This window comes from Camelus ferus, chromosome 1, assembly GCF_009834535.1.
Source record: "Camelus ferus isolate YT-003-E chromosome 1, BCGSAC_Cfer_1.0, whole genome shotgun sequence".
Taxonomy (NCBI): Eukaryota; Metazoa; Chordata; class Mammalia; order Artiodactyla; family Camelidae; genus Camelus; species Camelus ferus.
In genome coordinates, this window is record NC_045696.1 from 81,469,702 (window position 1) to 81,483,966 (window position 14,265).

Here is a 14,265-nt window from a genome sequence, read left to right on the forward strand (position 1 = left end):
TTATTTTAAGGAGATCAAATTCTGTACGTTGCCCCCTGAGTGGTCCCAATTTGACTTTATTTGCAGTAAGAAAGTTGGATGAGAACAGTTGACACATCAACCGTTGTGCTGTGTCAGGGGTCTGCAGTGCTCAAACCCTTGCAATTGCAACAGGATAATTATCAGAAGGGAGATGGCATTTTTTAATGTAGAACCTTTGTATTTTAAATGTACAGGAACTATATTCAGAGAGAGCCAAGGTGTCCAGCCTCTTAGTATTGTCCCCAAAGTGATAAGCATCGGGTGGTGGTAATGCTTGGTTCTTCCTCTAGAAGGTTCAAATCAATGCAATGCGATGAAGCCAGTATTTGTTACCCACCTCTGTTCACTAGACCAGTTCTGACACCTTGGGAAAGAACCACTCCCCTCCTCAGCTCCACGTCTAGAAAATGGAATAACAGAACTGCCTCTTTCCAGCTATGTAAGTTAAAATGACCTCTTCGGCCAAAAAAAAAAAAAACAAAAAACAACTAGTGAAGTATAAAGCCAATATGTCTAAAACTTTCCTAGGTATTCCTTGTGGAGAAGGCAGGGCGACGCTCTCTGTTTCTCATCGGAATGAGTGGGATGTTTTTTTGTGCCATCTTCATGTCGGTGGGACTTGTGCTGCTGGTGAGTTTGGTGCCTACGGTGAGATTTTTGGTTACCATATGATAGCACGTCTGTGCTCCAGGTTAAAGTGCTTTGTGTGTGAAAAACATTTGAGATTGACTTATGAAGTAAAGCCAGAGGAATAGCATATAAGGAGAAATGCAAAGAAAAAGAGAATTCATTTTGGGGGTTTAAATACTGAACAGCAGCCAGTAAATTGTGCCTGTTAACGCAGAGAAGCAGTGTAGTATAATGGTAGACCACAGGCTCTGCGATCAGCTCCAACCAGGTTCTGACGCTGGCTCTGCCACTTGGCTCCCTGTGTGACCTTGGGCAAGTGCCTAGACCTTTCCAGTCCAGCACTGGCATCTGCTGCTTTACAGGGGGTCATGCATCCTGTCTAGCAATCTTGGTATAAGTAGAAGCTAAGGTCACTGGATCCTTGCTTTGCCTCTTTCACAGGAAAAGAGTGAATAAGAGTCATAGAAAATCCTAATCCAGAGGATTTCCTATAGCTCAAAAGATTTAAGGATGACTCAGGCTACAATAAATTTGTCTATGAGTAGAATAACTTGTACATAATTCAACATAAAGACATCAGGAAGAGAGCAATGTCACCTCTGAACTCCATGACAATCTACTTAGCTAAAGGTAGAAGTAGCCAATGATCCCAGTACCACTCTTGTTTTGTTTTGTTTTTGTTTTTGTTTTCCTCAGAATAAACTGGCTTGGATGAGCTATGTGAGCATGTCAGCCATCTTCCTTTTTGTCAGTTTCTTTGAAATTGGGCCAGGTCCCATCCCCTGGTTCATGGTGGCTGAGTTTTTCAGTCAAGGACCACGTCCTGCTGCTTTGGCAATAGCTGCGTTCACCAACTGGACCTGCAATTTCATTATAGCTATGTGTTTCCAGTACATTGCGGTAAGCAGCCTAACAGTGTGCAAGTTCACGGAACAGAAGATAGAGTTGAACAGCTGTTAATTGGACCTCTGTTTATTCTCTATGCAGGACTTCTGTGGACCTTATGTGTTTTTCCTCTTTGCTGGAGTGGTCCTGGCCTTTACTCTGTTCACATTTTTCAAAGTCCCAGAAACCAAAGGAAAGTCCTTTGAGGAGATTGCAGCAGAATTCCGAAAGAAGAGTGGTTCAACCCAAGCGCCAAAAGCTGCTGTAGAAATGGAATTCCTTGGAGCAACAGAGACTGTGTAAAGATAACCCACTTTTTGGCATGAACAGAAACAGGAACGAAGCAGTGTTTTTTAAATGACAATTTTTTGAGAATGTTTGAGAATTTTATATTACATCTTGAAGTACTCTTTTATTTTTTTAAAGAGATTTTATAAGCTCTGATCAGAAATGTCATCAAATATTACAAACAAAATATTTTTTTTAACTTAGAGAATCTATTTTGGATGGTAAGATTCAGTAATTGCATAAACCCAGAAGTCTAGCTCATTTTGTTACACTACATGGCAAGTACAGTGTAAAGTTCTTAACCCTGTCCTTTATAACAAAGGTCTCCTGAAATTGAAGCAGTTTCATTGCATTATGTTATTGCTTCATTAAGCACAAAACTAGAAACCTGAAGACACAACCAATATTTGCATATTTAAATATGAGTGAGTTGGAATTTTCTTATCCATTGACCTCATACTAAAGGAGATATGACTAGTGGCAGTAAGGTCCATGTTAAAATTGGTAACTTTTTATTTCTCCCCCTCAGCATTTTTCTTGTGCATTAGAATTTGTATTATGCTTATAATTTTATTTTTTCATGGGGAATGGTTTATTAAGCATATTAAAATATGTTTATAAAGAAAACTTTTATTTTGGGTAAGCTTCCCAAAAATCTTTCAATACTTAGGGAAAAAAAAAATTTTTTTTTTTGTTATTTTGATGACCAAATTGTTTTTGTAGGATTAAGCACTAAAAGGTTTTACTTGGTCATTTAGCACTGGTTATCAGTTAATATTAACATTGATTATAAACCCGTTACTCCTAGCTGGTTCAATCCTTTGAGCCAAATTTTGTTTTGCTTTTCAATTGAGCACAGCCTGGTGTTCTGAGTTGTGTTATAAAATACAATCAAACAGTGATAATTCTAGCATTTTGTATATCTCCTCAAGCCCCAAATAAGATAGAGCAGTCTAACTTAGAAAATTGGAAGTAAAAAATCACTGTTTGTTAAGAAAAAATATTTTCTAAATTATTATGTTTTAAAATAAGTTGGAAAGGTAGGGTTGGAGGATCCTGAGGGCGGGCTCCTGAAAATTCATGAATGTTCAGTTTCAGACTGGATCAAAATCCCTATTTAATTTTCCTGGAAAGACTGAGTTTCCCAGCACAAAACAGTCGTCCCCTTTGACGTTTCCTTTTTTGCCTTAGCAGTATATGGATGCTAAATTAGCTGCTCTATTGCGATTGCTAACATTTCTTGTATACTACCTGTGTGCCAGGCACTGGTATAAGTGCTTTTACCTATGTAGGCAAATTGAAATACACAGATGATTAAACAGACTTTCACTTAGTTAGTTTTGCAACTATGGACATACAGTTCTGATAGACACCAAAGACTTAACAGTGAGCTAAACTATCTCCATGCTGTTTTCCTCACAAAGTGGAGCACTGAATCAGTTCTTTTTATGTTTGCTTTAATGTGCATAAAAGAAAGGCACTTTAAAAAAACTACTTTTTAAGAGTGGAGGGAAAAACACTGAACACTGGAGGGGGGCCTTTTTCTTTTAGTCCTTTTTTTGGAGGTGCAAAATTATTTACTTTTATGCAATTTGGCGTTCCACACAACATGAAATTATTGGGGGAAAACACTGAACATTGGGGGGGCCTTTTTCTTTTAGTACTTTTTTTGGGGGTGCAAAATTATTTGCCTTTATGCAATTTGGCGTCCCACACAACATGAAATTATTTCTTTTCACTTTGATTGATTTTTGTTTCCTCTGGGCCAATTTGAGATAAACTATTTTCACTTAGGACTTCAGGACACAAATAAGCTAAATAGCTCAGTCGACCTTTTTGCTAAACTTTGAACTCTGAAAAAATGTAGGGACTCCGAATAGGGCAGGAGCAGGAAAAAAAATGGCTCATCTTGCGGCTCCTGTCTTCTTCAGGATGCTCATGGCCTTGGAGAAGCCCAAAGTTGCACTGATAAAGAAATGTAGCATTTTTACAGGCAATGAATGTGATTTATTCAAATCACTATTCCTGACCTCCTTTAGAATAAAGTAGTAAAGATTTAAATAAAGAACCCAAAGACTCCTTTTAAATTCTCATTAATCTGACACATCTGCTAATACCAGAAATTCAGACCCTGAAGTTTTCTGCCTCAGAGAAATGTAAGTTGCATACATTGTTTCCTTTCTATAGTTTTTTCCTTGCAGAGGTACAAGTGAGTTTAAAGAAACACTAAGATGAAATAAGAGTTCAATTTAAAAAAAAAGAAATTGGAAAGAATACTCTCAGCTAATACTGATAGAAAAAAAGATGAAATAAGAAGCTGTGAAAACTTTATACTAAGACAAAGGAACTAGCTCAACATGATAAAAACTCCTAGGTCTTCAACTATATACATCATAATACATAATAATAGCAGCACTAATTAGACTTAATCCCAGGGAAATTAGATGTGAGTTTGAACACTTGATTTTCATAGTATGCTGTCATTTTTTGCAGCAGTATTTTCACACTCTAACATCCTTACAAATGTGAGTTTTCTCTTCACTTGCTTGAAGCATGATCACACTTCTTGGTCTGGCCACTCAACCGCCGCGTCTAGTGTTGCCCGCTGTCATGAAACTAGTGCAAGGATCTCACCTCACTGCCTCCTCCCGACTCTCCTCCACATGACCGGCACTGCGATGTGCGCTGAGACACAGTTAGAGAATGCCCCTCCTCAAAGAGCTCAGTCTATGGAGGATTCCAGGAAGACCAGGGAATAAATGTCCCCATCTCTGTCTTTTGCCTTCCATGAAACTCAATTTGGAGGCCTCTCTTGTAAAATAGGTTCAATAATATGTCTACCTCAAAGAGTTGTGAGGATGAAATGTAAAGTGTTAAGCAGAGTGCCTGATACAAAGAGGGTGCTCAGTAAATGTTACCTAGAATAAGAATTCATGAAGCTACTGTAAGGATACAGGATTATCATATGTAAAATAGTTCCAAATTTTTGTTTTAAATTAAAAAAAAAGTTATATAAATTCAATACAATATTTTCTTCACTTCAAGCAACAATTTCACAATGACAAGGGAATGGTAAGAATTAGGGGAGATATTAGGCCATTTAATTCTTAAGCCCACACTTGATATTTCTAAGTAGGTTATAGGAGTTTTTATTATATTTTTTAAATTTGCTTTTGCCTAAGTTATTTTTTGAGGTCTATATGTAATATTGTTTCTTTGGATAATACCGAGTACAAAATAATATGCTATATATCATAGTTAAATGTAGCTTAACAGGATTATAGTCACAGGACAAGACCAAACCTTCTTGATAATCCTCAAAAATTGCACAAGTGTATACATCAGTGTACACGCATAAGCTACTTCTTCTTGCTAGCTTATTGTTGCATATGTAGCAAATAAAGCAACATTAGGCAATATTTTGTGCTTACCATGTTCTAAACAGAGGTGCTGAGTAAAGCGTAAAAAAAAATGCAATTTTTCATTACAATTCTATATTAGTGACCTGAGGAGAAGACGTTTATTGCCAACCACGCTGAACCATCTGCTGGTGTTTTTACTGCTTTCTAGTTTGATGCATGTTAGAAAGAATCATCATGAAACTGATTTTAGTTAAGAGTATACATACACTATAGTTTTATGTTAATAAATATGTGTCCAAATGCTTAATGTTGTTTTATTTTGCAAAGAAAATAACCACATTTAAGAAGATTGGTATTGGTTTACTGTATGTACTTGTTTCCTTCTCACAGCATTTTTCCTATTCTCACTTTAAATAAATTGCAACAGTCAAAATGTTTAGCATCTTTTTTTTTTCTGGGCTGAGTTAGCATTTATGATAATTAGTACACAATTGATGAAAAACATTTATATTACAAATTTTGGTAAAATTATTCATTTTAAAGGTAGTTATTTTAGAAATTCATCTTAATGAGGAGTATGGGGGGTTTTCAAGTAATTTAAATATTAATGGATAGTTATTTCTTATTGCTAATGTGAAACAGTGTTCAGCATAAACTATAAATATTTTTTGTTATTATAGATGTATTGAAGATCTCGTTTTCATAAACAAGGAGATAGAAATAGAAGGACTGATGTCATTCAATTCCATAACTATTTCTAAGTTATAGCCAAAAGCACATAAAAATTAATCTTCAAAGTAACTTTTAGCAAACTACCAGCTAATAACTCAGTTGGGCCCCTTCATTTTGTTGAAATGAAAGAAGCTGTATTGTGAAGCTGTATCTGTTACCCAGTTGTTACAATTATTCTCTCCCTTAGTTTCTGGGCAGCATAACCAAAAAGGCTTTACCAAGACTTAATAAAAAGATCATTAATTATATTTTTGAATCTTTCACTTAGAGGCAATTTGCTTAACCTGATATACTCAGAAAGGGTTGGGAGAATTTAAATATTATTAATTTTATGCATTTTCACATGTATATAATAAAATTCTATTTTTATCACATGCTCTTTCTTTACAACAAACCTCTGATGAGAACTCAGATATAGCTTGTTAGCTTGTTGAACTCGTGGAAAATATCTGTCATAACCTAATGAGCAAATACAGTCCTCAATGTAAAATTTATTTCCTAAATCAGACCTACTTTCTATCTGACTTCATTTTTCACTTCCAGTGAGAACCTTACCACTTCCTGTGACAGCAACCTCACGTCTGAATTCCAGTGCTTCCACGGGCAAACGTGGATGACACACGGGGACTTGCCGTAAGTCTGTCTCCTGCATTTTTTACAGATGCTTTGTTTTCATGACTTTTACTGGCTTTTCCCTCAGGAGCAAATGCACTTTGAAAATAATTGGGTAAGGTCTGCTAAACTAAAGTGGTCATTATCCTGTGCCACAATGTCTGAATTCAAAATATCCTAACTTGGGCCAAAATACACTATTTCTTATGCCACCTTAATTGAAGTAAGCGTCACAGATAAAATTATTTGCAAATATCACAGATAAAATTGTTTGGGACCACTAAAGGTTTAATGCTCTGGGGCAATGCACTATGGCGAGAGCTGGGATCCAAGGAGGATTATACCAGTCTTGTAAAGTAGGAGAAGGACCACCAGGAAAGAGGTGTTGGAAAAAGAACTGGCCTGATGCCCAGTCGCAGCCACATTACTGAACATGGCAGCATACATTTTTGTCCACGAATAAGAGGTAACATGCCCAACTCTGAAAACTGTTATTATAAGTTATTCACAGACTAAATTTTGGTGGTAGGGAGGAGAGAGGAAGAAATGAAAGTTAGAGGATCTACCCAGAAGATCCAGCATCCAAACAATGGGAGCCCAAAAGAGAAAAAAGAAAAAATCATAACAGAAGGAAGGAAATTACCAAAGACAAATCATACTGGAATTTTGCTAAGCTGAAGAACAAGACTTGAGATTGAAAGTCCATTGTGTGCCAAACACAAACAAACAAACAGAACCCAAAATTTCATCATGAAATTTCAGAACACCAGAAATTAAAAATACATATAAAATCATCTAGAAAGGAAAGACAGGGTACGTACAAAGAAACAGGATTCATATCAGCATGTATTATCCAAATGTAACTGTGGAAGCTAAAAGGCTGTGGAGCAATACCTACCAAGTTCTGAAGGAAAATGATTTTCGGCCTAGAATTTTGTCCCCTAGACATATCATCAATTGAGTGTAAAAGTAGAATTATTTCTATTTCCAGGCATGTAAGACTCAAAAATGTATCTTTGGCACCTTTTCTCATGAAACAAGTGGAATATGTAATCTGCCAAAAAAAAAAAAAAAAAAAAAAAAGAGAGAGAGAGAACAGAGAGAGAGGACAATATGGGATTCAGCAAAAAGGGAGAATGAAAGGCAAGTCTCAGGGCAGGGGCATAGATGATGGCGAGCACCAGGGCCTAGAAAGCAAACAATTCAGATTGAAACAAGGAACAGAGGGTTCCAGGGGAAAACAAAACTGAAAGATTCTCTGATGTGTTTGGCCATTTGAAAAAGAATTTGGAACACTTAGGAAGAAATAGTGACAAACACATAAAAAACTAAACAAATGCAAACAGGAGGTAATTGTGAATTCCCAGGGAGAGAGCGAGACAGGGAGTGGCACAGAAAGGAAAAGTCCCAGTACTCTACTTGGCTCGACGGCAAAGAGTATTTACATGATCATGTAAAACACAGGCTATTGTTACAATTCATGTTTTCAAATAAAATTTATAATAGTACTACATTATGAGATATGTGGAGAGGAAAGGTGAGACAGTGTGAGAAAAAAGAGCTCAGTTACTATTTATCATAATTAGCTGTCAACACATGACAACCCAAATCTATCAAGGAAAAAACATCCATATAAGCCTAGGTGCGGGTGATCTTCCCTGTGCTCCTGCAGATCAATTTTCACCCTTTCCACCCTGCTTTGTGGCTCAGAAGGCTGATCTCTTCTGACTGTATCTTCTGGGCTCCCAGTCTTTGGCTTTTAGTTGGGTTTGCTTAATGGGCTGCCCTGGTGGGAAATGCCAGAAAGAGAGCTATTGTCTCCTTCAGCTTCCACCCTTGGCTGGGCAGTGACCGCCTTCCTCCACCTAAGGCCACAGCTCCTGTACAGCTACAGTTCTCACTGGGAGCGGGGAACGGCTCCCCCAAATCTTGCCTCTTTTAATCCTAGAGTTGGGAATGGCATCTTAGTACCGTTAGTCCCACTACCACCAGTCCCAGGTGTCTTACCATCCCTTGCTTTTTCCTTAACTTGGCCTGCCCTCTGTAGATCCTTTTTTCATTAAACTTTGTTAACCATCCCTTTTCAGTAGGCTGTCTGTTTCTGCTGGGACCCTGAACAATACAGCATACAAATCAGAACATGGAACTTAAAACTTTAAAAAATAGCTAAACATTTTTCAAGTGTTCACCTATAAGGAGACACATGGTTAAAGAGGAATGGGGCAGGAAACCATTGTGATGGGTTTTTTAAAAAAATATATTTAATATAAGCCTTGTACTATTATTTGACCTTTAAATTATAAACATGCATTATTGTCTAAAAATTTAAAAATAATTATCAAATAAAAAGAAATATTTAATTTAAAATATTAAATCAACTGAAAAAATGCTATGTAGCACAAAAATGGATGAGATTATATGTACACAATATATTTCAGATCGATGACAGAGATTGAGAGAGTAAAGAGGGGTAGGAAGGGAGGGAGAAAGGGGAAGAGAGAAGAAGAAAGAGAGGAAAAGAGAAGAATGTACAGAAGGTAGTGGTTATTGGAAGGGGATAGGATTTCAGTTAGTGTGTGTTTGTGTTTGTGTGTGTGAGTGTGGTCCAGATTTTCTTCACTGTGCATGTTTATTATGTATATGCTAGGCCAAAAAATGTGGGAGAAATTAATCTTCTTTCAGAAATAGATAGTGAGAAAAAGAAGGAGAAATGGGTCTGCAGTTTAGAACAATTCAGGACTTACAAAGGGGGAATATGTGAATGTGTTTGTAGACTGAGGGAAAGGAGAAATAGAGAAGGAATTTTAAGATAAGTGAGAAGGATAAGTGAAGCATGGGGAAATCTGGTATAAAAATCACAGGTAGGCATAAAGGTAGGAGAAAGGTGAAAAAAGATATGAAGACATTTTGAGGCAAAAAGTTAAAAAGTTGAGATTTCTTGTATCAGATCGACAGATCTTTTTCCGCAGAGAAAGTAGTAGGTGAGCTACTACGGAGCGGGAATGCTAGAGATCACTGATTCCTGAGCCAACTCCTATAAAGCAACTGCACCCTAATGTTGATTATCGAGTCCAGCTGAGTCATCTTGGGCTGATCACATAATCCTCTAAAGTTTCAATCATTCGCTTTTATGTAAAATGAAAATAAAGATAGCATGGATTCTGTTTAAATTATAGGCTTTTTTACAAGATACAAATAATAACTGTTTAAAAAATTTACTGAAATATGCCATGAAACACACAAATAATTTAATGAAGTGTGTATTTGTCTGTTTAGACTGCCATAACAAAATACGACTGGGTGACTTAGATGACAGATTTTATTTCTCACAGTTCTAGAGGCTAAGAAGACAAAATTAAGGTGACAGCAGATTTGGTTCCTAGTGAGAGCTCTCTTCCAGGCATACAGATGCTTACCTTCTTGCTGTGTCATCACAAGGCAAGAGAGGGTCCTAGTATTTCTTCCTCTTTTTATAAGAACACCAGCTCTATCAAATTAGAGGCTTACCCTTATGACTTCATTTAACCTTTATCCTCTCCTCACAGGCCCTATCTCCACGTATAGCCACTTTGGGGGTTAGGGTTTCAACATATGAATTTGGAGGGACACAAACATTCAGTCCACAACAAATAGTGAAGAACTTTTTCCTCTAGCAGAGAAAAAGAGAAGACATACTGAGGGAGGGGTGACGATGGAAAGAGGACCAAACTGCCTTGAAAGAATTAACATGTTTCAATATTATTCTATTATTGAAGAATGAAAACGTAGCCCATTTTTGTTTTCTTTTGCTGGTGTAGCCATTAATCACACTTAAAAACTTTCCCAAAGTACCTACTTGTTAATTTCTTAAAGGACTTTACTCTCTTGGGAAAGAAAAAAATAGGACATTTTGGAAAAGGAAAAAATTGGAGGCAATATGGATGGCCCAATATTGGAATTTAGGGTTGGCAGATAAAATACAGGATACTCAGTTAAATTTGAATTTTGGAATCTCATGCACTATTTGGAACATACATATCCTAAAAAATTATTCATTGCTTATTTGAAATTCAGATTTAACTAGGTAGCCTGTATTTTAATTTGCTAAATCTGGCAATACTAAAAATTTTATAATCATAAAATTGTGGCATGGTATAAATACATAGATTGGCAAAAACAGAATTAAAAACTCAGAAACAGTCACAACTATATAAAAATAATAAATATTTGATAAAACAAGGATTTCAAACAAAGGGAAGGGGTGTGTGAGTGTGTGTGTGTGTATAAAACGTAATAGATATTACTGAACATATGCTTGCCAGTTAGAAAAAATTAAGTTAGATGTACTTCACACTAACCAAAACAATTAGTTGCAAATAGAGAAAAGTGCTAAATTTAGGAAACAAGTAGAAGTGCCAAAAGAAAATGTTAATGAATATTTACCTAACCTAGGATGTAAAAGATCTTCCTAAATAAAAGCCAAAAAAAAAAATAGTAAAGAAAAAGAAGCAATAACTTTTCCTACCTAGGAATTAAACACTTGCGTATGCTTTTAAAAATAAATAAGGAGGCCGGCGGGGAGGCGCCTATGCGCAGTAACGGCAGCGCGGTGAGTGGGACCGAGCTGACGGCTGCCGCCGCCCACCCTCCCCGCCGGCTCGGTCCTGCGCGCCTGCGGGTCGCCCCCGCCCCGGCCCCGGCCCCGGCCCCGGCCCGGCCCCGGCCCCGCCTCCGCAGCAGATTTCAACACTAAACTTGCACGATGTTTTTGAAACCGAGAGTGGTGGATTTTGATGAGACCTGGAACAAGCTCCTCACGAAAATCAAAGCCGTGGTCATGCTGGAGTACGTGGAGAGAGCCACGTGGAACGACCGCTTCTCAGATATCTATGCTTTATGTGTGGCTATACTGAACCACGTGGAGAAAGACTTTATGCAGAAACTAAGATTTTTTTTTGGAAAATCACGTAGGGCATTTGCACAAGAGAGTTCTGGAGTCTGAAGAGCGAGTGCTGGTGATGTACCACAGGCACTGGGAGGAGTACGGCAAGGGTGCAGACTACATGGACTGCTTGTATAGATATCTCAACACCCAGTTTATTAAAAAGAATAAATTGACAGAGCCGACCTTCAGTATGGTTATGGTGGTGTAGATATGAATGAACCACTTATGGAAATAGGAGAGCTAGCGCTGGACATGTGGAGGAAACTGATGGTCGAGCCACTTCAGACCACCCTTATCCGAATGCTGCTCCGAGAAATCAAACATGATCGTCGTGGAGAAGACCCAAACCAGAAAGTAATCCATGGGGTTATTAACTCCTTTGTTTATGTTGAACAGTATAAGAAAAAAATTCCCCTTAAAGTTCTATCAGGAAATCTTTGAGTCTCCCTTTCTGACTGAAACAGGAGAGTATTACAAACAAGAAGCTTCAAATCTATTACAAGAATCAAACTGCTCACAGTATATCGAAAAGGTTCTAGGCAGATTAAAAGATGAAGAAATTCGATGTCGAAAATACTTACATCCCAGTTCGTATACTAAAGTGATTCTTGAGTGTCAGCAGCGGATGGTCGCAGACTTACAGTTCCTCCACACAGTGTCACAACATCGTCCGGCAAGAGAAGAAGAACGACATGGCGAACATGTACGTCCTCCTCCGCGCTGTGTCCACTGGCCTACCTCACATGATTCAGGATCTGCAGGATTCCGTCCTCAAATACATCGACGACAAGGATGTTTTTCAAAAGTTCTACGTGAGAATGCTGGTGAAACGTTTAATTCATGGGTTATCTATGTCTGTGGTTTCTGAAGAACCCATGATCAATAAATTAAAGCAAGCCTGTGGTTATGAATTCACCAGCAAGCTGCATCGTATGTACACAGATATGAGCGTCAGCGCGGACCTCAACAATAAGTTCAACAACTTCATCGAGAGTCAGGACACAGCGATAGACTTGGGAATTAGTTTTCAGATATATGTTCTCCAGGCTGGCTCGTGGCCTCTCACTCAGGCTCCTTCATCTACGTTTGCAGTTCCCCAGGAATTGGAAAAAAGTGTACAGATGTTTGAATTATTTTACAGCCAGCATTTCAGTGGAAGGAAACTTACATGGTTGCATTATCTTTGTACAGGTGAAGTTAAAATGAACTACCTGGGCAAACCATATGTGGCCACGGTCACCACGTACCAGATGGCAGTCCTTCTTGCCTTTAACAACAGCGAGGCCGTCAGCTACAGGGAGCTTCAGGACAGCACGCAGAAGAGCGAGAAGGAACTGACAAAAACGATCAAATCCCTGCTCGACGTGAAGATGATCAGCCACGATTCAGAGAAGGAAGACATTGATGCAGAATCTTCATTTTCATTAAATATGAACTTCAGCAGTAAAAGGACAAAATTCAAAATTACTACATCAATGCAGAAAGACACGCCGCAGGAAATGGAGCAGACGAGAAGTGCCGTGGATGAAGACCGGAAGATGTATCTCCAGGCCGACATCGTCCGCATCATGAAGGCGCGGACAGTGCTGCGGCATAACGCCCTCATTCAGGAGGTGATCAGCCAGTCCAGGGCCAGGTTTAACCCAAGCATCAGCATGATCAAGAAGTGCATCGAGGTCCTGATAGACAAGCAGTACGTGGATCGCAGCCAGGCGTCGGCGGACGAGTACAGCTATGTGGCCTGACGCCCGCGCCGCAGGCGCCGTGTGCGGTTGTCGCCTCACCTTCCGGGCGTCCCCGGGGGATGAGAGCAGACCTGTGCCTCCGTAATTTGGTCATTTGGCAGCCCCTGTTTTTCTGCTGTTTACAACATCACCAGTGCCACGTCCCTAGCGTTAGAGAAAATGCCTAAAGATATTTCAAGCTCATGTCATTATGACATTTCTTAAAACTTTATTAAAAAAGAACGAGTGAAGTATTGCTGAAATGTGGAAATTTGGTTGGGTACCATGCTTTTTCTCGCCTTCACGTTTGCAGTTGATGTGTGTGTGTGTGTGTGTGTGTGTGTGTGTGTTTAATGTATCTTAAAGGACATACGATAAAAACTTAAATATTGTAATATGACAGATAATCTAATAATTGTATCTACATTAAAATGACAAACATGATATTGCTGCTTGTCAAATAAAGAAATAGAACGCCAATAAATAAATAAATAAATAAATAAATAAATAAATAAATAAATAAATAAATAAATAAATAAGAAAGTGAGGGGAAATTGGCAACATATACAACAAAGGCCAAATATTCTTAATGCCAAAAAATGAGATGCCATTTTTTCCTGTCTATTTGGCTAAGCTATTAAAAATGGTACTACTGACAGTACTGACAGAGACAAGTTATCATATTTAAAGTAGATAATGAGGACCTATTGTGCAGCACGGGGAACTATATTCAATTTCTTGTAACAACATATAATGTAAAAGCATCTGAAAAGAAAAAAAATATATATATGTACAACTGAATTACTTGGCTGTACACCTGAAACTAACTCACATTGTAAATCAACACTTTAATAAAAGAATTTTTTTTAAATGGTATTACTGAGGCTGGCAAAATTCCTAAGAAAACAGGGCCCTGATACCCTGCTTGTGGAAACATAAATTGGTTTATCTAGGGAAAATATCCTTTAGAGATGAAGGGGAAGAAATAACATTTTCAGATGAAGAAAAACCAAGAGATTTTTTTGCCAGTAGACCCATTCTAAAAGAAATTCTAAAGACATTTTCTTAGCATTTCTTCAGGCTGAAA

General features: G+C 38.0%; 1 protein-coding gene, 1 long non-coding RNA gene and 1 pseudogene across 4 annotated transcripts in view; 2 read left to right on the top strand and 1 right to left on the bottom strand.

The window, feature by feature from the left end:
- The window catches only part of SLC2A2 (solute carrier family 2 member 2), a 27,578-nt gene extending 21,959 nt beyond the window's left edge, over positions 1-5,619 (top strand). For both annotated transcript variants that reach the window (XM_006188083.3, XM_014562092.2), the window contains 3 exons: positions 550-651; positions 1,348-1,551; positions 1,639-5,619. In XM_006188083.3, the coding sequence (XP_006188145.1) occupies positions 550-651; positions 1,348-1,551; positions 1,639-1,839 (507 nt within the window). In that variant the 3' untranslated portion in view covers positions 1,840-5,619. The remainder of the gene's footprint in view (positions 1-549; positions 652-1,347; positions 1,552-1,638) is intronic.
- The window catches only part of LOC116665194, a 24,620-nt pseudogene extending 10,962 nt beyond the window's left edge, over positions 1-13,658 (top strand).
- Positions 1-14,265, bottom strand: part of LOC116665235 — a 48,297-nt gene that overhangs the window by 10,679 nt on the left and 23,353 nt on the right. The gene's annotated exons all lie outside the window — the stretch shown is intronic.